Below are 23645 nucleotides of genomic sequence, written 5' to 3'. Positions count from 1 at the left end.
GTGATCCGCCCGTCTCGGCCTCCCAAAGTGCTGGGATTACAGGCTTGAGCCACCGCGCCCGGCCCGCCCAGCTAATTTTTATGTTCGTTGTGGAGACATGTTTCCCAGGCTGGCCCCTTGGCATGTATAACTAAAGAAAAACCGTTTTGTAGATTTAGATTGGCTTATCATCTTCAGATTGGTCTGTCATCTTTTGTGCCAATAATTTCATGCTCCCATGTGTTCTTCCTTTTTTGTGTGTGTGCGTTTTAGAGAGTGAGCTTTTAAATGCAGAGAGCATGCCTTGTTCATCTTTGTACACTCAGTGCTCTGCACATTGCCCTGCACTCAGCAGCTGCCAGTTGCCTGTTTTGTGAAGATGTTGATTCAGTTATCTCCATTTCTTCCCCTTTAAACATACTCGAGCACCCGTGCCTACTTGGATGTGTGAACACATATGCATTCTTAGAGCTGGAGCATCAGTGTCCTAAAGCTGCTGTCTGTCTGATTGGAACAGCACATGATTCGTTTCATCATTCTGCTGCTTTCCTTCTTATTCTTCAGTCTGGCATGAATGGAGGAAAGGCTGGGAACAGATACTGAATCCCTTTTGTTCTCAGGGGATCTTAATGTTTTGTAGCCAATTTAATCTATGCATGGCTATGCTATTTATCAGAATTCATACTGAGGAAGTGTCTTCCAATACCCAGGACATAAAAAATCTGGATTATCACTTAGGTCTGTAACTCCTTCAGTAGTCAGCCAACTTAAAGTTTCATACATATGTTAACATAAATTTAATTAGTAGAAATTATATATTATAAATAAACGTTTATTATATGTTTTTAACACAAATATATACATTGGACATTGATCAAAGTGACATTATTTCAGTTGTCAAGGAACTGTTTTACAGTGGCCTTTTGGGAATTTATTGAATTCTCAAATAGTGTTTATTTTTTCAAATAGTGGTTACTAGTTTTTAAAGGTATATTTTAGGAATCACATGTTTTTGGATTGAAAAAACATTGTGATTAAATTCTGAGCTTCGGATTTTCCAAATTACCCCTTTTGTTTCTATTTATTCAGAGGATTTTTTCCTATCAAATGGACTTTTGAGAAAGAAATTCATGTAAAATTTGAAGCATGTATAAAAGTAGAATAGTATACTGACTCCTTAGTGTCTGTTACTCAGTTTCAACAGTCAGCTCATGGCCAGTCTCATTTCACCTGTATACCCAGCCATTTCCCTATCCACCCTTCCCTGGATTATATTGAAGCAAATCCTGGACAGCGTATTATTTCATCTGTAAATATTTCAGTGTGTATTCTACAAAATAAGGACTCTAAAACATAAACATGATACCATTAGCACATCCAAAATAATTAACAATAATCTGTCAATATCTTCAAATATCCAGACTATGTTCTCCCTTTCCCCCGTCTCTTTTTTAGACAGGGTCTCACTCACTCTGTCACCCAGGCTGGAGTTCAGTGGCACGATTATGGCTCACTACAACTTCGGAACTCCTGGCCTCAGGCAGTTCTCCCACCTCAGCCTCCCGAGTAGCTGAGACTGTAGGTACCTATGACTACACCTGGCTAATTTTTTTTGTAGAGATGAGATCTCACTATGTTGCCTAGGCTGATCTTGAACCCTTGGTCACAAATAAAGTTTTGGGATGACAGACATGAGCCACTGTACCCAGCCTGTGTTTACTTTTAATTCATTGATCTGCTCTCCATTTCCTCCTTCTATCTGTTGCTCTTTTGCTTTGATTTTGTGTATGTGGGTTCTGAAAGAAAACCCAGGCTATTTATTTTTTAGTTTCTCACTGTCTAGTTTTTGTTGATTGCATCTTTGTAGTGTTGTTTATTTTTCTTTTTTCATCAATATTTTCTCCAAATTGAGAGTTAGATTCTGAGGGATAATACGATTTTATCTGCACGAGATATATCCCCCCTTTTTTTGGGAACTAGTTTACTGTAATAGAATCATTTGAGAAGAATGAATGCTCTGGGCAAGTAATACTTATACTACTAGCCAGACTTTGGACCACAATCTCTTTTGCACTGGTGAGCAGGGTTAATTACGTGTCAGCTCTAAGGATTTGCTTAGGGTAGGAACAGCCCAAATAGGTTGCTTCAAGGCATCATCGCAAAGTTTTTTGCTTCCAATTTGCTGAGATGAAAATGTGTTAGAGCCACATATAAAGGCAGTAGGGAAAAGGCTTTGTGTGAAGGCTCAAGTTGTGTTTCTGTGAAGAAAGTGCATTTAAGTTACGTTATGGATTTTGAGATTTTGAGTTGGGCTACACTTCATAATTAAATCGAGAAGGATTTTGTACTGTTTTGAAAAATTTAGATCTAAGAGTATATGGTACAGATGAGTTCTTTAATTGTTATCATTAGCTTAGTTCAGAAACACTTTAGAAAGTGAGTAGTCAGATGAGAAAAGGGCTTTTGGTGGCATTAGAGCGTGACAGGTCATCTGAGTTTGGGACTAGGAAGGAAAAAAGGTATATATTCATTTTCTATGAATAACAAACTTGGTGATATAACACAAACTTACCCTGCAGTCCTGGAGATCAGAAGTCTGAAATGGGTCTCACTGGGCTAAAATCAAACATATCCGCAGGGCTGTGTTCTTTTCTGGAGGCTGGGGAGAATCTATTTTGTTGCCTTTTCCGGCTTCTGGAGCTGCCCAGATTCCTTGGCTTGTGGCCCCTTCTACCTTCAAAGCCAGTGGTGGCCAGTTGAGTGTCACATTACATTACTCTGACATTGACTCTTCTGCTGCCCCTTTCTACCTTTAAGGATCCTTGTGATTACTTTGGGGCCACCTGAATAATTCAGGATACTCTCCCTATGTTCAAGTCATTTGGTTAGCAACCCTAATTCCATCTACAACCTTACATCTATGTAATAGAACATATTCACAGGCTGCAACGATTAGGACATGGGCATCTTTTGGGGGCCATTGTGTGGCCTGCCACACAAGGTGAACAAAGTTAACAGAAGCCAGGTGTTGCTTTCTACAATAATATAGTGCTTTTGACTACCTTGGGCATACACCGTCACTGGTCTTGAAGGCTCAGTATTGAGAGCTCATGGTGTTATGTCACGAGGTACTGATATTTATAATTTTATAACTTTTAAAGTTAGCTTTAGTTGACGTAAATTGTAACTGAGTTAGTCTGATATGCCAACTCTAAATAACTTTATGAAGTGTTTTCTTTGACCTTTCAATTTCTATGTAGAAACATACATTTTTCAAGATTTGGTTTTTCTATGGGTATGGCCAAGAAGGAGGTAAACAGAACTTTCAGACTTTTTTTCTTTCTTTAGACAGATGATTATGATGTCTGTTATACAGGTCCCTGCCAGAAGTACTGAACATAACTTGAAAAATTGTGACTGTTGGGGTTCCATTATTAAGTAGCTTTGTTTATAGGGTGGTTGCACAGTAATGTCTTTTAACTTTTAGTATATGTTAGGCTGTTTGCCATGTTGGTAACTGGCCTCCAGTTGTGAATGGAGTGGAACAAGCAGCGAAGTGAACCAATCATAGTGTGCAGCTAAACTACCGACCAGTCTTATTTTTGTATAATTATTGCTCTGTGGTTCTTTCGCATTCGGTCTCTCCCGGGTGTCATTTCTTTCTAGCATTCTGTAATGGCTCCCTCATTGCATCAGATAGATTGACATAATTAGTACATAATGTATCTGGGTGAGGCTACACATCTATTAACGTTTATTGGTGTTGATACAGTTTTTTTGATATTCAATTGCCAGCCTTAAATTTTTTCTTCATTTCTGTGTTCCCACCTGGGTTTCAGGTGCCTGAATATATAAGCCTTAGTATACGGTGAAATTCTGATTGAAAAACAGTTTGGTTTCCTTTTGATTGTTTGCTCTGAAATATTTACCTTCTAGGTTTAACATATATTAAGAGTACTTTGTAAATTTTCTTTATCAAGGTGACTGTTTCTGCTCTTTGTTTTGCTCTTATTTACATTTGTAATTTATCGATTTTTAAAATTTTTCTCTTTTTTAGACTTTTGCTGGTCGGTGGATGTGAAACTGCTGAAGTAGGCATGTCAAAAGCTTCTAGCTGTGGCCTTTCTGCCTGGAGAGTTCTTTCAGGATCACCATATTACAAGCAGGTTACTAATGGTGGAGACAGGGTTACTGCGGTAGGTATGAGTTATGAGTTATGGCACTTCACTTTGCTGTGTGTCATTTCACTATGCTATTTGTCTTAGATAAGTAAGTCCTATGTAAGGTATAGAGGAAGAAATAATTTCGTCTTAAATGAGGACAGTGAATTAATGCTGGTATAATTTTATTTCTTTCAAATAGCAAATTCAACTGAGGCATGTTGTATTTAACTGGAAATAATTTTTAGTGGTGACATTTTCAGATATTAGAAAACCAACCTGACAGTAATCCCATTCCTTGTATTTGCTTGTTTAGATGTAAACATGTATTAAGTGCTTTTTAATGTGTTGGCAACTATTCTGAGTGCATTTTATATGCTCTAACTCATTTAATTCTAAGTAGCCCTTTGAGGTAAATATTGTTACTGGCCCAAGTCTGTTGATGAGGTGGTGAGTGAGCTGTAGTTAAGTAAGTTGCCCTGGTCATCCAGCTAGCAAATGGTGGAATTAGAGTCCAGATTTCCATATTGTTCCATATTTGTATGGACTATTCATCTATCCATCTATTCATTCTATACTTATTTATTGGGCTTCTGTTTTGTGTCAGGCAGTCCTTGAGGCTGTAGTAGTCAGCATAGGCTAGGCTCTATTTTGATAATTCAGACAATCAAATGAGCAAATGCAAAGTCTTGACATTTCTGTGGCCTATCATGTTCAGATTTTTTCCTTATTTTGTGGCAAAGCCTGCTGTTGAGATCATGACTCTCCTGGGCAGCTTGTTTCAAGTGATGATTAAAAGATCTGTGGAGAGTGGTGACCTTTTGAGCTCCCACTATCTCAGTTTATGGTTTTAGGAAGGAAAGGGAGAGATAAAAGTTGGAATTTTTACTGTCTTAGACCAGAAGTGACATTGGTTCTACTTACAGTTCATTTATTGTATTATGGCCCCTCCTAGCTTCAAGGGGCCTGGGAAATAGTTTTCTGTGTGTCCAGAAAGGTATGAAAAACTAGGTATTGTTAAATAGTAATTATGTTTACCATCCTGGCCACACTGCAGTCTTACATATCTTAGTTATTTGTGTAAACTGTATGAAAGTGAACACTTGGGCCGGGTGCGATGGCTCATGCCTGTAATCCCATCACTTTCGGAGGCCGAGGCAGGCAGATCACAAGGTCAGGAGTTCAAGACCAGCCTGACCAACATGGTGAAACCCCGTCTCTACTAAAAATATAAAAATCAGCTGGGCGTGGTAGTGTGCACCTGTAATCCCAGCTACTCAGGAGGCTGAGGCAGGAGAATCACTTGAACCTGGGAGGCAGAGATTTTAGTGAGCTGAGATCTTGCCACTGCACTCCAACCTGGGTGACAGAGTAAGACTCTGTCTCAGAAAAAAAAAAAAGAAAAGAAAAGTGAGCACTTGGTCAAAATTATGCAGCTTGGGCTTACCATGTTACCTAGTGGGCCCTCAGTTATTTTTTCAGTAAGGGAAGAAATCTAGAAATTAAATTGAAACACAACATAATCAAACATGTTATGCATTCATTTTGATAATTAATTTGCCTAAAAATATATTGATTTCAAATTATGTTCTAAAACAACAAACTTAAAGATTTTAGTATTGAAAATAAACTAATGAAGATGTACTTTTGAAAAGAAATCTTTAGCAATTATAGTAATCCTCTGTGAATTTTATTTATTTATTTATTTATTTATTTATTTTTGAGACGGAGTCTCGCTCTGTCGCCCAGGCTGGAGTGCAGTGGCGCGATTTCAGCTCACTGCAATCTCCACCTCCTGAGTTTAAGCCATTCTCCTGCCTCAGCCTCCGGAGTAGCTGGGAATACAGGCGCCCGCCACCTCGCCCAGCTAGTTTTTTGTATTTTTTTAGTAGAGATGGGGTTTCACCGTGTTAGCCAGAATGGTCTCGATCTCCTGACCTCGTGATCCACCCGTCTCGGCCTCCCAAAGTGCTGGGATTACAGGCTTGAGCCACCGCGCCCGGCCGTGAATTTTATTTTTAGCGTTTAATATATACTGCAGTGTGTGATTGTGGTTTAACCCAACAAAGTAGTAGTTTCTTTTTCTTTAAATGAAGGCAACTTACTGGTTATATGACACCAGACATTAAAACAGTTTGTACGTGTAGAACAGCTTATGCAGTACTGTGCATATGCCTTTCCTTCTATTTATTATCCATCTACCTAGTCTACCGGCCCTTTATTCTCTCTGCAGAACCTAGTAAGGAGAAGAGTTGGTGTATTATTGGCCACATTTCACAAATAAGGAGCCCAAGGCACAGTAGAACATAATAACTGAAAATTGAGGCATGAGATGGGCCAGATCTTCTAGTTTCTGTTCTGCACCCCCCGCTGTATGAAATTATGTTCGTATCCGTGGCACTAATACATGCTGTGATGATTATCCCATAATCTATAAAAAGTAAAGTGAGGTAGAAGTTACTCGTACATATTGGACACATTAGTTCATATCTGTAGGAATTTAGCTATGATTATCTCTCTGAACTAGGTCATTTCCAGCTTGTAGTTTTATATGCAGGATGTTTCAGGGCAGATCTTAGAAAGAGTTTGAAGAAGTTTCTCTCAGCTCTGTCTAAAGTAAGCATGATATCTGCAGCTTTCTTGGCTCACTGCAACCACTGTCTCCCGGGTTCAAGCGATTCTCCCATCTCAGCCTCCCAGTTACCTGGGATTACAGGCACCCTCCATCATGCCTGGCTAATTTTTGTATTTTAGTAGAGATGGGATTTCACCATGTTGGCTAGGCTGGTCTTGAACTCCTGACCTCAGGTGATCCACCTGCCTTGGCCTCCCAAAGTGTTAGGATTATAAGCCTGAGCCAACATGCCTGGCCAAGTCTGCACCTTATTTTCAAATGATTCAGTAAAAAAAAAAAAAAAAAATTGAAGTATGTGTGTCGGTATACATATACACACACACACATAGAGATAAAGCAAATGTGACAAAATGCTAATAACTGGTCTAGGCAGGTGAGAGGTGTACTTGTGTTTCATTGTATAATCATTTCAACTTTTCCGTAGCTGTGAAATTTGTCAAAATAGGGTTGAGGAGAAAAGGAAAGTTGGTGCGTGTAGAGGATATAAGGAGAGGTAACGTAGGTAAGTGGTGAAAGTCCCTTTTGGTTTGGTGTAATCAAGTGTTTATTTGGGTGAGCAAATGGGAAGTCACATGCCAGGAAACGTGTTTTCACCTTGGTTTCTTTGAATTCTCCTGTGCTTTCCCTTTGCACCTTACTGAAGTATTGGAATCTGCTCTGCTGTGTATGGTCCTTCTCCTTGTGGCCTGAGGCTTCGATATTGAAGTCTTTTAAAAGAAAATTGCTTGTGCACTGACAAAATAAGTGGGAAAAATATTGAATTGCAAATTGAATGCTCTGCTGTATGATTAACCTCTTGAAATGCTGAAAGTGTATTTTAATTATGTTAGTGACTGTGTCTTGCAGCTAAACTTACAATCATTCTGCATAGCCTTCCCTTACCTCAAAATAATTTGAGGTTATGGGATTAGCTCTTTTTGTCAGGCAGCAGACATTGTTCTCATCGAACCTCCTCTTACTGTTTGTTTAAGGTTGCTGTTGTCTTGGTGTAGGTATTGACTGAAAAATGCTGCTGACACATACATCGTAGCCTCTCACAAAGCTGCTAGATTGTAAAGCAGACTATGCAAAATTCAATATGTGCATTGACCCAAGTTTCCAAATTAATGTTAGTGTCATCTATGTGAGATAGTTTTATTTATTCATTTGTTCAACATTTAATCACTGCTCCAGGTATAGGAATATAAAATTACTGGTAGTAGCCCTCAAGGGATTCATCGCATGTTGAAAGAACAGCTATGTCTCAAATAAATGCAATAAGCTAAAACAGGTACTGGATTAGAATTCAGTAGCCTGGGACAAAGGAAAGACTCAGGCTGTGGAGTCAGAAGGCTGGTGTTTGAATTCCACCTTATCCCTTGCCACTGTGAAGGCATTTGATAAACTGTAAGATGATCTACAGTGTTATTGTTGTCTGTGTTTCTAAGATCAAAATTTTGGAAAACTGTAAGAATGAACAAAGTTGACTGAATTTTTATTATTGCTGCTGCTGCTGCTGCTGCTTTTTCAATATAGAAGGTTGTTGTGGAAAGAACATAGACTTTTTGAAATCCTATTTCCATGAAAAATCCTATTTCCCAGAAAAAATAGAAGTAATCAGGAGGAATACTTGTGTAGGATCCCACAGCCTGCCGGCAGCTGTGCCTGTGTACTGTAACTTTTCTTTTGTCCGGACAGAGGAACTGTCCTTGCTCCGGCTAAGGCCAACCTCTGTGTTTGTCCACTAGATCTCCCACTCTTGTTTATTGAAGGATATTCCTCTTACATCAGGAATTTTGTTATCTCTTAGGTTTATCAGCATATAGCATGCTTTTATTTTTCCTCTCACAAAAACTCTTCAAACTCTACTTTGCCCTCTAGCTGCCATCCCATTTCTTTTCCTTTCCTTACAATGTTCAAGAGTTGTCTGTACTTGTTTCCAATTCCTCTTCTTCCATTCTCTCTTGAATTCACTTGAATGGAGATTTGCCTCCATCATTTCATGGAAACTACCCTTATTGATATTATCAATGTCTTCCAGCATTTTACGAGTTTGTTTTCTTGGTATTCTTTCATTTCTACTAATTGCTTATACAAAACCCAGCTTATTCTGCTTTCCTCTTTCTCTTTTTTGTTGTTTTATTTCTGCATTGTCACGTACATAATATTTATACATTGGTGTCTGCTTTTCTTCCCAGCTTTCTTTAGTCTTAGTCATTTATTTATGTACTTTAAAATGCTCACTCAGTTATTTTGCTGAAGTTTTCCCAGTCATCTTGTGGTTGGATGAAGTTATTTCCTAGTATGTTTTGAGAAGGGATCATAGGTGATGAGTTTCTTAAGTTTTTGTATTTTATGTTCAAAACTGTTTTGCCATAGCCTTGATATTTGAGGGAAGACTTGTCTGGATATAAAATCCTTGGTTCACCTTTTCTTTCATTAAACTTTTAAAAAATGCTACTCTTGTTTTGCTTTGTATGTGGGGTTTAAAAAGTCTGATGCAATCAAATTATTTACCCTTTGTATGTTGTTAGTCAGTTTTTCTTGCAGGTCTTTATTTTCTTTATCTTTGAAATCTAATAGCTTCCTAGGGTATTGTAATTGATCATTCTGAGTTTAAATTTCCTAGGTATGTATTGGTTCTTTTGGTGTGTAGATTCAGTTTTTTTCTATTTCTATTTTTTCCGTTTTCTGTTTCTGTAGAGTTTTCATGGATTATAGTTTAAATATTCTATGCTTTGGTTTTGTTTATCTTCTTCAGATTCTATGGCAATCCAAATGTTACTGCTTTTTACTATATTCTGTTTCCAGTAGTTTTTCTTTACTCTTTTTACCTCTTCCTTTTATCTCATTTCCTTTTCACTTCTTAACTCATTTTCATTTTTTCATTGTTTTCATGTCTTCCTTTAAAGCCCCTTATTAAATTATCCTTTGAGTACCTTGTATTCTTTATATTTTAGATAATTTTGTCTTTTTCTTATATTTCTTTCCTGAATTTATTGAGCTTTTTATTATTAATTCTTTTTCACTTTTTTTGTGCAGTTCTATTCTCAGTTACTGACTTTTTTGATGGTTTTTCAAGTTGTCCACATTCTCAAACGCTTGTCTGACTATATTTAATTCCGTTTGGAGTGCTATGTTCAAGTATTATTTTGCTTCATGATTGTTTTTTCAGCCATAATTTCCCTTTGTTGACACGTGTTGACTTTTGTCTTCTCATGTCTGCAAAGTGTTTGTGAATCTCTTTCTTGTTCATTTTTATGATATTGGAATACTTTACAAGATTTACTTAGGTTAATGGTGCCTTCTTTTGTCAGTATAGCAAAGTTCAAATATCTTACTAGATTTTTTTTGGTTTTGTTCTGGTGGCAGGAGGGGGCGTGGATCCTCTGATGTTGTGGTTGTCTATTGTCTTGCTGCACACTACATTTGCCCCTTTGCTTCCTTTCCCCTGGTGGCAAAAGGCACTTCTTCCTATTTACCATTTTTCTCCCTCAGAAGCTCTGTGTTTGGAAACCTGCCTCTTCACATCATGCCCACACTTAGGTCCCTTCCCTGTAGGCCATGTCTGATCAACCTGGATGCTGTTATAGTATTTTCACTCAGAGTGGACTTGGTCTTTTTGGTGGCGGGTTTGGTTTTAAATGCACCTTAGCCATTTTGCTAGCTCCCCTCCGTCCTCCCTGGGTGTTTTTCAATTTGCTTTTGCTCACCACCACACCTTGTGGCAGGTCACAGTGGGGGTGAGTGGGGACATAGGTTTTAGCAGGAGCAATGGAGACGACACACTGGGATTTGGTAATTTATTTCTTTTTGCTTACAATTACTGTAAAATTTGGGTTATTCTCTATCTTCAGGCTAAGCTGAGAGCATGGTTTTTGTGTAGATTTATCTCACTTTCGTGTTCTTAATTTTTTTGGAGGAAGTATTTGGAGATGTGTATCAAGGCTGTCCCTAATGTTTTCAACTCAGAAGTTCTGGCTATTGTGAATATTGTTGCTGTGAACATTCATGTACAAATATTTGTTTGAATGCTTGTTTTCAATTCTTTTGTGTATAAATCTTGGATGGAATTGCTGGGTCACATGTTAGTTTTATGTTTAAGTTTTTGAGGAACCACCAAACATCTTCCATGGTGACTGTACAGTTTTATGTTCCTATCAGTAGTGTATGAGGGTTCCAGATTCCCTACATCCTCAACAATGTTATTTTCCATTAAAAAAATATACTTTCTAAGTCTAAAGACAAAAATTGTCATGTGTTATATTAAGTTATTTTATTCATTGATTTCTAAAGATGAAGTGTTTTTTTCTTTTTTTTTTTGGTGTTTTTCAAGCATAGAATCAATTGTTAATAGATGAAATTTCTTTGGGAAGTTTTTGCTTTTTCCATACTGATGTTAGGATAAAATGGCAACCTTGGGCAGCCTTACTTGAGAAGAGCGTTCAGTGGATTCTGATTTGTATAAATTTTACTGATTATATAGTTAAAAAAGCATTTGATCATGGAGGTATTTTGTAAGATTGTACCACTTGGTGGATTTTTTTTTCTAAACAAAAACAATCTCACCAAGATCCTTGACACCTTATTGGTGATTTCCTTTAATCATTTAAAAAAATACTAAATTTACTGTGGTTTTCTTTTCATTATAAAAGGACATTTTACAATGATAAGTCATTTCAATAATCTTTCTTCATATGATGCATTTATTTCGCAGGCACCGAAGACACTGGGATTATTAAGGATGTTAAGCATCAAGTTTTACAGTCGCCAAGGACAAGAACAGGTAATGCAAATTGGCTTAACTATGGTGGACTTCTCAAACATTTTTACCTGGAGGTGCCTTTAAGGTCAAAGCTGAATGAACCTCGAATTTTTTGTATCTTCATCTGAGTGTATTCATGTACACTATGTGGCTATATGCATTAGTAAGAATTCATAGAGCTGTTGCTGAAGATTTGTATATTTTACTGTGTATCAACCTTATCTTAAAAGAAAAATAATTATAGAGGATATACCCAGCCCTCTTGGGGGTCTGGGAATATAGTTCAAGGAATTCTCCTAGAAGCATTATATATATATCTTTGAAATTTGTATTTTATCTTTACAAACCTTGTGAATTTTGCATTATTGTTCATAATATATCCTTCTCTGGCTTAATATTAAAAAAAATTCTTCCCCAAATCTGAGATTACTGATGCTCCAAGAAGAAATGTGCCTCTTGACCCTGGGTTTTAAGTACCATTGTTTTACTGTCTTGTTACTTAGCTGGAAAAGCATGGATCCATGGCAAGGATGTTAGACAGTTACATCCAGATGAATATCAGTGATACTCAGGAACTGCCTCTGCGAGGTGGTTACATTTGTTTCTCTGTTTGACTTTCACAAGAGTCTGGATCTACCCTGGGGAATCAAATCATACTCTTGTCTTGTAGGCGAATCAAATCATACTCCTGTCTTGGGGGAAAATCAAATAATCTAATATTTTTCACTGCTTCAATTTCTTTCCCGGTAGAACCTGCTGATATGAAAAGTCAGGCCTCCATATCTGCAGATTCTATATCCCTCAAATGCTGTAGTTTCAATCCACGGTTGGTTGAATCAGAGGATGTGGAACCTGTGGATATGGAGGGCTTGACTGTACTGTACTTTTTAATCATTATTTTAGAGAGTACTCCTTCTACTTATTAAAAAAAAAGTTAACTATAAAACAGCCTTAGGCAGGTTCTTCAGGCGTTGCAGGGGAAGGCATTCTTATCATGGGAGATTACAACTCCATGAGTATTACCATCCCTAAATCCTTCCAGTGGGACAAGATGTGGAGGTAGAAGACAGTAATATTGATGATCCTGACCCTGGGTTGGCTTAGGCTGATGTGTGTATTTGTGTTTTAGTTTTTAACAAAAATGTTTAAAAAAGTAAAAGTATAAAATAAAATGCAAAAGTTTATAGTACAAAAATGTAAAGAAAGAAAAAATTTTTTATACAGATGTATGTACAGCGTGTTTGTGTTTTAAGCTAATGTTATCACAGAAGTCAAAAAGGTAAAAAAAATACAAAGTTTATAAAGTAAAAAATTACAGTAAGAGGCTAGTTTATTATTGAAGAAAGAAAGTTTATAAAATGAATGTAGTAGAGCCTAAGTGTACAGTGTTTCTAAAGTCTACAGTAGTGTGCAGTAATGTCCTATCCTAGGCCTTCCCCTTCACTTGCCACTCACTCACTCACTCACTCACTCACTCACTCACCCACCCAAAGCAACTTCTAGTTCTGCAAGCTCCATTCATGGTAAATGCCCTGTACAGGCATTTGTTACCTTTTATACCATTTACTATACCTTTTCTGTTTTTAGATACACAAATACCATTGTGCTTCACTTGCCCAGAGTATTCAGTAGAGTAGCATGCTGAGCAGGTTTGTGGCCTAGGAGCAATAGGCCATACCACCCAGCCTAGGTGCGTAGTAGGCTATCCCATCTAGATTTGTGTAACTGCACTCTGTGTATGATGTTTTCACAACGACGAAATCACCCAATGACGCATTTTGCAGAACCTCTCCCTGTTCTTAAGTGATACATGACTGTACTATAATTTTAGAGCTGAAAGAGCTCATAGGGCTTATCTAATAATTCCTTATTATTGTGAACACTTTGACAGGTATTTTCACAGGATCTCACAGGAAGTTTGCATCATGTACGCTGGCATTATGATGCCTACTTTTTATTGATGAAGAGATTAAGGCCTCAGGAGAAATGTGTGCCTAAACTCACCTATCCAGATAGTGTCAGAGATGTGTTTGGTCTTCTGTTGGTTTGTCATCCAGTGCTTGTTTTCACCACTTCTAGTTGCTTATTGTCTTAAACCTTTAGTTGGTAATTTGGAAGAAACAGAAACCAAGATGTGTTTCAAAGTAGCTGAGATGATAAATTACTTAATATCTTAGAAGGAATTATCTATTTTACTACTCAAGTTTGGCAGCAATTATTTTTCTCTTAAAATGTGTTCCTCTTAGCCTGGGGTGGTGGCTTACTTCTCTTATCCCAGTTCTTCAGGAGGCTGAGGTGGGAGGATCACTTAAGCCCAGGAGGTCGAGGCTGCAGTGAGTCATGATTGTGCCACTGCACTCCAACTTGGGGGACAGAGTGAGACCCTGTCTCAAAAAAAAAAAATGTTCGTCTTAACTACTAATATCTTTACAAAATGGGCCTGCTTTCCTGTATAACCGTATTATTAATATTTAGTTCATTTAAAAAATTTACTTATGAGACTCTACAGTAACAACACTGAGATTGTATAGTATTAGAGGTAATATACATAAAATAGCTAAGACAGTGATTGTCATATTGCAGATACTCAGCAAATAATAATGGTGACTGCTGTTATCTCTGTTAATTTCTTTATATCCTGAATTATAGAATTAATAATTAGTAGTCCACAGGTTCTTTTTGAATTGTGGTTTGTTATACCCAAAACTTATGTGGCTTTAAAAAATAGCTTCTCATTGTCTGGCATATAATATTATCTTTTTTTTTTTTTTGGAGACAGAGTCTCGCTCTGTCACCCAGGCTGGAGTGCAGTGGTGCGATCTCGGCTCACTGCAAACTCCACCTCCCGGGTTCACACCATTCTCCTGCCTCAGCCTCCTGAGTAGCTGAGACTACAGGCGCCCGCCACCACACCCGGCTAATTTTTTGTATTTTTAGTAGAGATGGGGTTTCACCATGTTAGCCAGGGTGGTCTGGTTCTCCTGACCTCATGATCTGCCGGACTTGGTCTCCCAAAGTGCTGGGATTACAGGCGTGAGCCACCACATCTGGCCAGTATTATTTTTTAGAAGAGTGTATTAAAAATAAGAATTATTTATATTATTTTATAAAGGATATTGGCTTGGAATTTTTTATTTTTACTTTTCCAAAAAGCTTTTTTCTTTCCTTCATACATTTACAGTGTTTTTGTCACAGGTTATTAATCGGGCTTTTGAGGCTGACTTTGTTTTGATTTAAAGGATAGGTTTCTAATTTTGTGTGTGTGTGTATTTGTGTCAGCCTTCTAAAATACAGTGGGCTAGAATATCTAGTAAACTTCTTGAGGGTGGGGATTTATGTTTGTTTTGTTCATTGCTGACTTCCTACAGTGTAAAACAATGCCTGGCACCTAATATTTAATATTGAATATATAATATTCAATAAATACTTGTGGAATGTTGGAAGAGCAGCACTTATAAATTTGCCTTTATTGATCTATTTTTTCTTTAAGAATATGTAGTACTTCAGAATGTTTTGAATGTATGCACTAGAAAACTACTTTCTTTTTAATACAGTTTATGTATTTGAAAGTTACAGGAAATGGTAAATCTCTCATTTTTAATTGACTATTAAATTAGATGACAGGTGATTAATTTCAGTACAAAGGTCTGATGTTTAACATTCTTAAAAACCCTGTCTTGGAAAGGGCAGTTAGTTAGGAAGTTTTATTGCAATGTTTGAGAGAGAGTACAACTTATTTTCCAATTATTGCTGCCAGTAGTAGAAAGTGTTAATAGTTTATTTTTGTTTGTTTGAGATGGAGTCTCGCTCTGTCGCCCAGGCTGGAGCACAGTGGTGCAATCTTGGCTCACTGCAAGCTCCGCCTCCTGGGTTCACGCCATTCTCCTGCCTCAGCCTCCCAAGTATCTGGGACCACAGGTGCCCACCACCACGCCCGGCTAATTTTTTGTGTTTTTTTGTAGAGACTGGGTTTCACCGTGTTAGCCAGGGTGGTCTCAATCCCCTGACCTTGTGATCCGCCTGCCTCAGCCTCCCAAAGTGCTGGGATTACAGGTGTGAGCCACCGTGCCCAGCCTTTAATAGTATTTTTAATGAAGAAAGAACAAATGGATATTGGAGCTGGTGGAATAGAGTGGCTTGCAGCAGATACAAGTGATATTCAGTCTTTGCTATCAAGCTGTATTTCATGACAATTTCTTTGTGTTCATATTTTAACAATTCGTGCAGTTTTCCTTAATAAAAGATGACTGTGCCTTCTCAATCAAAACGTTTTAAAATAGTCTCATTTTACTTTTTAAAATTTTACTTTTTTAAAAAAATTTAACGGCCAGGCGCGGTGGCTCAAGCCTGTAATCCCAGCACTTTGGGAGGCCGAGACGGGCGGATCACAAGGTCAGAAGATTGAGACCATCCTGGCTAACACGGTGAAACCCCGTCTCTACTAAAAAATACAAAAAACTAGCTGGGCGAGGTGGCGGGCACCTGTAGTCCCAGCTACACGGGAGGCTGAGGCAGGAGAATGGTGGGAACCCGGGAGGCGGAGCTTGCAGTGAGCTGAGATCTGGCCACTGCACTCCAGCCTGGGCGACAGAGCGAGACTCTGTCTCAAAAAAAAAAAAAAAAAAATTTAACTTATTGTAAGTTCAGGGGTACACGTGTGGTTTATTATATAGGTAACCTGTGTCATGAGAGTTTGTTGTACAGATTATTTCGTCACCCAGATATTAGGCCTAGTCCCATTAGTTGTTTTTCTTCATCCTCTCCCTCCTCCCACCCTCCACCTGCTCATAATCCTCAGTATGTGTTGTTCCCCTCTGTGTGTTCTTGTGTTCTCATCATTTAGCTCCTACTTATAAGTAAGAACATGTGGTATTTGGTTGTTCCTGCATTAGTTCCTGCATTAGTTTTCTGAGGATAATGGCCTCCAGCTCCATGTTGCTGCATAGGACATAATGTTGTTCTTTTTTGTGGCTGCATAGTATTCCATGTATGTACCACATTTTCTTTATGCAGTCTATCACTGATGGGCATTTAGGTTTATTCCATGTCTTTGCTATTGTGAATAGTGCTGCAGTGAACATATGTGTGCATATGTCTTTATGACAGAACAATTTATATTCCCCAGGGTATTAGTCCATTCTCACACTGCTATTAAGAACTACCTGAGGCTGGACGCAGTGACTCACGCCTGTAATCCTAGCACTTGGGAGGCTGAGGCAGGCAGATCACTTGAGGTCAGGAGTTTGAGACCAGCCTGGCCAACATGGTGAAACCCCTTTTTTACTAAAAATACAAAAAAATACCTGAGTGTGGTGGTACACACTTGTCATTTCACCTACTTGGGAGGCTGAGGTGGGAGGATTGTTTGAACCCAGGAGGTAGAGGTTACAGTGAGCCAAGAATCGTGCCACTGCATTCCAGCCTGGGTGATGGAGCAAGACTATCTCAAAATAAATAAATAAATAAATAAAAAGCAACTACCTGAGACTGGGTAATTTATGAAGAAAAGAGATTTAATTGACTCACAGTTCTGCAGACTTAACAAGAAGCATGCCCAGGAGGCCTCTGGAAACTTACAGTCATGGTGGACAGGGAAGAGGAAGGAAACAACACATCTTTACCGTGGTGGAGCAGGAGAGAGACAGCGTGCACATGGAGAAGTGCCACACACTTTTAAACCGTCAGATCTTGTGAGAACTCACCATCATGAGAACACCGAGGGGAAATCTACCCCCATGATTCAGTCACCTCCCATCAGGCTGCTCCTCCAATTTGACATGAGATTTGGGTGGGGACACAGATCCAAACCGTATCACCCAGTAACGGGATTACTGGTTGGAATGGTATTTCTGCTTTTAGGTCTTTGAGGAATTGCCACACTGTGTTCCACAATGGTTGAACTAATTTACGCTCCTACTAGCAGGGTGTAAGCATTTCTTTTTCTCTACAACCTTGCCAGCATCTGTTATTTTTTGAATAGTCCCATTTTAAATGTTTATATGCAGACACTGTGTATATGTATACATATTTTTATTATTGGGATAAACATATATATTTTAATTATCTTTTAAACCTCACAACCCAAAAGGTATAGTATTTTCCAAATTTTATAGATTAGAATCAGATTAGAAAAATTGAGGTTTTATAGCAAGTGGAACTCTAGCATCTGTAGTAGTTTGATACTATATTGCTGCCATGTTCTTTTATGGGCCCTCCAGAGGGGAAAGTTGGAATAACTTAGTGGAGAATGGGTGAGCTACTTCCCATTTCTGTACACCCCGACATGTACTTTATACACTCAGTAAATGTTTTTACCGATCACCCATTTTGCAGGCAGATTAGTTACAGCAAATCAGTGGAGGAAAGGTATACTATATTTAGGGGAAAAAGTTGTAAAATTTTAGTTCCTTTAATAATTTGTTAGAAAAGCTTTTAAAAACATATCTTCTGATAGAGTTGGTTCTTAGTTATTATAGATGACATAGAAGTACACTATAGTAAAATACAAGGAAATGTTTTACTAATTTTTTGTCATTAAAAGTAATTTTAATACCTACTCATAGGTTAGTAGGAGCAAATTAAATGTGTGTTCTGTGGGTTTGGGATGCTATAAACATCAATATATTCCATACTTCTTAATGTATAAAATATGAGTATTTTCAGATTTTCAATACCTTTCAGATCCCAAGAAGTCCTAAGCTGGCATCTGTAACCCAGTTCTCCTCTGCACGTCAGATTTGTATACCCTGCTGCTCACTTGACAGCTTCAGTAGGATAGCCTTCAGGCATTTTAAATCAAACATTTCCAAAACAAAACTCTGATAGCTTCTCATTTTTCTTTCCCTAACCATTTCTGCCTTAGACTTGATTGCCTCAGTAATCCATCCTTTTGGCAAAGGGAGATACCTGAAAATTATTGCTGATACCACCCAGTCCTTCATCCCCCCATCTAATCTAATCTAACACCTTTGCTACCAGTATCATCTTCAGAGTGTACTTGGAATCTTTCTACTTCTTTTTTCTTCTGTGGCTATCACCATCGTATAATTTTTCATCTCTCCTAGGTTAGCAGATACTTAATCAGTTCCCCTAGCAACCTTAGTGACTTAAAAAATGTAAATCAGATAAGCTCACTTTCTTGCTTGAAGAAAGCCTTCAGTGACTTTCTGTTGAACTAAGAATGATGACAGAATAAAATGCTTAACATTATCCAAAAAGACATTACATAAGCTGGCCCATGACTGTCTCTGCAGACTGATCTCATACCAGTGGCTCATTCTCTTTTAGTTATGTTGGCCTTATCTCAGCTTATCAAGGGTGCCACGTTCGTTTCTCTGTGGATTCCATTTTTTTCTATTGGGAATGGTTTTATCTTATTTGTCCTCATTAATTTAATTTCTTCTCATCTTTGGGCATCAGCTCTGTTTTCATATCCTCAGATTCCTCTTATAGTCCTTCAATTTAAATACAGTTCCTATTGTTATTCTCTCTTAGAGCACTCTGTGCTTTTCTTCCATAGTAATAATCACAGTTTGTAATGTAGATTTATTTGTTAGTTTGTTTATTTACCTAATCTGTGATTTCATAGCTCCATGAAGTTAGGGTCACATCTGTTTTACCTAGAAAAGTGCCTGGAATTTCTCGCTCCTTTGCAGAGAGAAATTAAATCAGATTCCCGCTACCTTCTTTTTGCACCTTCTTCCTCCCTGCCTCTCTCCCTCATTCTTTTCTTCCTTTCCTCCCTTCCTCTTTTCTTGTTTCCCCTTCTCCCTCCCTCTCTCCCATGCTTTCTTCCTTCCTAAGCTTTTACTGTGAAATATAATACAGATATAGGAAATTGCATCAAACAGATGTGTGGTTTAATAAGCAGTTTGGGGACAGCTTTATTGAAATATTCATACGTGGTACAATTTACTCATTTAAAATATACAATTCAGAGTTTTTTAGTATATTCACAGAACTGTGCAATGATTTCAAGAATCAATTTTAAACATCTTATTGCTCTGGAAAAAAAAACCCTGCATCCCTTAACTATCACCTGCAACACTCTGTCTCCCCAAGTTGTAAGCAACTCCTAATCTTTCAGTTTGAATAAATTTGCCCATTCTGGATATTCTCTATGAATAGAATTATCAAATATGTGGTCCACTGTGACTGGCTTTTTTCGTTTAGCATGATGCTTTCAAAGTTCACCCATGTTGTTGCATGTATCAGTAGTTTATTTCTTTTTATTGCTGAGTAATAGCCCATTGTGTTTGTGTATGTGTGTGTATATATATATACACACACAGAGTGTTTTCTTTATCCATTCATCAGTTGGACATTTGGGTTGTTTCTACTTTTTGGCTGTTATAAATAATGCTGCTGTGAACATTTGTGTACAAGTTCTTTTGTGGAAATATCATTGAATTTTTCTTGGAGTGGAATTGCTGGATCTTATGATAACTTTGTTTAGCCATTTGAGGAGTTGTCAGGCAGTTTTCCAAGGTGGCGGCACCTTCTGATATTAGGAACTTTCTGTTCCTAATATCAGAGTATGGCATTTCCATTGTCTCCACATCCTTGCCAACACTTGTTATTATCTGTCTTTTATTCTAGTAATCCTAGTAGGTGTGAAGTGCTTCTTGTTTGACATTGAAAAAGTACATAACCTTATAACCATTATCCAGGGCAGAAACAGGACTCTGCCAGCTACCTTCCATGGACCCTGTCACAAACACAGTTCCCACCCTGCCTCCACAAGCAGCCATTATTCTGGCTTAGGTTTATTTGTTTAATGATACTTCTATCATGCAATTATTCATTTCTAATAATATGGCTTTTTTTAAAAAAACTGTGTTTTAAGTCTCTTTTTCTCTATCTGCTGGTCCCTCCTCCATATCGTCTTTTTTCTCTTAAAAATTATTTGTTGAAGAAACTATTTTTTCATTTTACTCATTGCATCTTTATAGTGGTGTTTTCTTTATTCTTTTGTCCTTTTGTGTCCATGTGTTCTTATAAATTAGTAGTTGGATTTAAAGATCATGCAGATTTTTTGTTTGCTTTTTTAGGCAGAAAACTGTATAGGCGATAGTGTCTTCTTTTATCAAGGGGATCATATCTGTTTTTGATGATATTAGTATGGGACTTACCCTGTACAAGCGGGTGCAGGCCAGTTAGTTCTGAGAGCTTATAGAGCGCCGATTGCTCCAGAATCTCTTATCTCTCACTATTGGAGTGTGCATAACTTCCCCCAGTTTCCATTTATGTGAACAGTACTTATCAAGTGCCTGGTCAGCATTTTGGCAAGAGACTACTCACCATTTTCTGTGCAATGCATTGAGGAAATTGCCTATTGTGAATGCCAAGAGATGTTCCCTGCATGTTAGGAAAGTTATTGTATTGCTGCCACAGTTTTGTCAGGTCATCTGGGGCATCCCACATGAGTGTCTGGGCTTTGGCTGCCTCCTCAGCAAAATGAAAAAAGAGCGGTAAAAATGCAGAATTAAAGTGGAAGATTACAAGTGGAGGTACACATCAGAGATACCTGGGAGTTTTCTCAAGGAACATATGCCTGTGTTTTTCCAGCCTAGATTTCTATTTATCCTAAGTACTGGGAGTGGAGCAGGTGTCCATTTGATCCTGATACCCTCCTTTTCTGGGGAACATCACTATTTATTGTCTTATTTCAGCTCCTGTATTCCAGCGCTTATATAATGTGGATGGAGTTTCTATACTCACGGAGCACATAAAGTGGTTAGTGAGGCTAGATAAAATGCTACTTAGAAGTTAGAAGAATTAAGTATCAATGTATGCCCCTAATATGAAAGGTCTTACTAAAGTGCAAGTGAAGAGTGCCAAATGAATGAGACATGTTGTTGGAATTTACGATTAAGATGTGTTATATTCAGGTAGAATCCAATCTTCATACTAACTTCTGTATTTAGAAAGCTGAGTTATATGATAAGTATATTAAATGGCTTTACATACACCCCAATTTTATCGTTGGGGTAATCTTATAATGTATAGGTGTTGTTATTTTTATTTCGAAAAGAGAAAGTTTCTCTTACTTATGATAGTTAACTAATGTGCCTAAGGTCACATAACTACTAGTGGCAGAGCCAAGTTGAATGTTGTTGACCAACATTTCAGCTGTTGAAATGATGATTAAAATAAAAATGACAGTCATAGCTGAGGAATGTGAAAGAAATTTAAGACTTACTTTAAAGTGAAAATTGTGGCTGGGTATGGTGGCTCATGCCTGTAATCCCAGCATTTTGGGAGGCCAAGGTGGGTGGTTCACCTGAGGTCAGGAGTTGAACCAGCTTGGCCAACGTAGTAAAACCCCATCTCTACTAAAAATACAAAAATTAGCCTGGTGTGATGGCGGGTGCCTGTAATTCCAGCTACTTGGGAGGCTGAGGCAGGAGAATCCTTGAATCCTCAAGGCAGAGGTTGCAGTGAGCTGAGATTGCACCACTGTACTCCAGTGTGGGCTGTGACTCCATCTCCAAAAAAAGAAAAAGAAGAGAAAATTGCAGCCATATATGAATTTTATTGCTTTTACAACTTCTTAATTCAAATAAAGAAGAGAACAAGATTATTACTTGTGCTGAGAAATTTTAATAAAGTATGAAGAATCATGGTTTAAATGTTTGAGGTTTGCTTTTTTTTTTTAGCCAGAGTCTTGCTGTGTTGCCCAGGCTGAAGTGCAATGGTGCGATCTCAGTTCATGTCAACCTCTGCCTCCCAAGTTCAAGCCATTCTCCCACCTCAGCCTTCCAAGTAGCTGAGATTACAGACACTTGCCATCATGCCTGGCTGATTTTTGTATTTTCGTAGAGATGGAGTTTCACCATGTTGACCAGGCTGATCTTGAACTCCTGACCTCAGGTAATCCACCAGCTTTGGCCTCCCAAAGTTCTGGGATTACAGGCATGAGCCACTGCGCCCGGCCGAGGTTTACTTTTATTGTGATATATAGTTACTTGAAAAGTCATATCCTCTCATTTCCAAGGCACAAACTCTGGTATTCTCTCCCTTACCCTCTGTATTAGTCTATTTTCACACTGCTATAAAGAACTACCTGAGACTGGGTAATTTATAAAGAAAAGAAGTTTAGTTGACTCACAGTTCCACATGGCTGGGGAGACCTCAGGAAATTTACAATCATGGTGGAAGATGAAGGGGAAACAAAGCACATCTTAATGATGGAAAGAGACAGAATGAGGGCGGAACTGCCGCACACTTTTAAACCGTCAGATCTCATGGGAACCCACTAGCATGAGAACAGCATGGGGAAAATCTGTCCCCATGACCCAGTCACCTCCCACTAGGTCCCCCCCTCACATATGGGGATTATAATAATTCAAAATGAGATTTGGCTGCAGATACAGAGCCAAACCATATTACTTATCAACAGACACTCAGACTCCCAAATACCACAGACTCTGTTCATAGAATTTAGCGTGGATTTTCTAACTGTGGCTTGAGATTTTGGTCCACAGTTAATGCTGGGATGATGAATTATTCCCTGGGCCAGAACCCCCCTGCATGTTATATAGGAATTCAGAAATGTTTCTACGGACTGGATGCAGTGGCTTATACCTGTAATCTCAGCACTTTGGGAGGCAGAGGGAGGCAGATCACTTGAGGTCAGGAGTTTGAGACCAGCATGGGCAACATGACAAAACCCGCTCTCTACAAAAAGTACAAAAGTTAGCCAGGCATGGTGGTGCATGCCTGTAGTCCTGGCTACTCAGAAGGCTGAAGTGGGAGGATCACTTGAGTCTGGGAAGGGGAGGTTGCAGTGAGCCAAGATCATGCCAGTGCACTACAGCTTGGGTGACAGAGCCAGACCCTGTCTCAGAAATCAATAAATAAACGTTTCTACAAATAAAGAGCAGAGTTTTATTTCAGAAGGAAAACACTGTATTTCCAACATAACCTAAGTGTCTTGAGCATCTTGAGTGGCTACAATCCAATTACTACTAGTAACTCTATCATCTTACTATGCATACACATGAACGTTCAATAGATAACTTGGGACTTCAAAGAAATATATACTTGATGTGTATTTATAAGCAAAATAATGATGGGGATTTGCTTTAAAATCCTCTGGCATGGTGGTGATTGGGGAAAGATAAAG

General features: G+C 38.3%; 1 protein-coding gene across 1 annotated transcript in view; it reads left to right on the top strand.

Annotated features, from left to right (window-relative positions):
- NBAS (neuroblastoma amplified sequence) overlaps positions 1 to 23645 on the top strand; it is a 406203-nt gene that overhangs the window by 58964 nt on the left and 323594 nt on the right. Inside the window, exons 10-11 of the mRNA XM_011942078.1 lie at positions 4037 to 4175; positions 11471 to 11539. Of these exons, the coding sequence (XP_011797468.1) occupies positions 4037 to 4175; positions 11471 to 11539 (208 nt within the window). The remainder of the gene's footprint in view (positions 1 to 4036; positions 4176 to 11470; positions 11540 to 23645) is intronic.

The sequence above is a fragment of the Colobus angolensis genome, unplaced genomic scaffold (genome assembly GCF_000951035.1).
Source record: "Colobus angolensis palliatus isolate OR3802 unplaced genomic scaffold, Cang.pa_1.0 Scaffold205, whole genome shotgun sequence".
Lineage (NCBI taxonomy): Eukaryota > Metazoa > Chordata > Mammalia > Primates > Cercopithecidae > Colobus > Colobus angolensis.
This window is presented reverse-complemented; position numbering and strand designations above follow the sequence as displayed.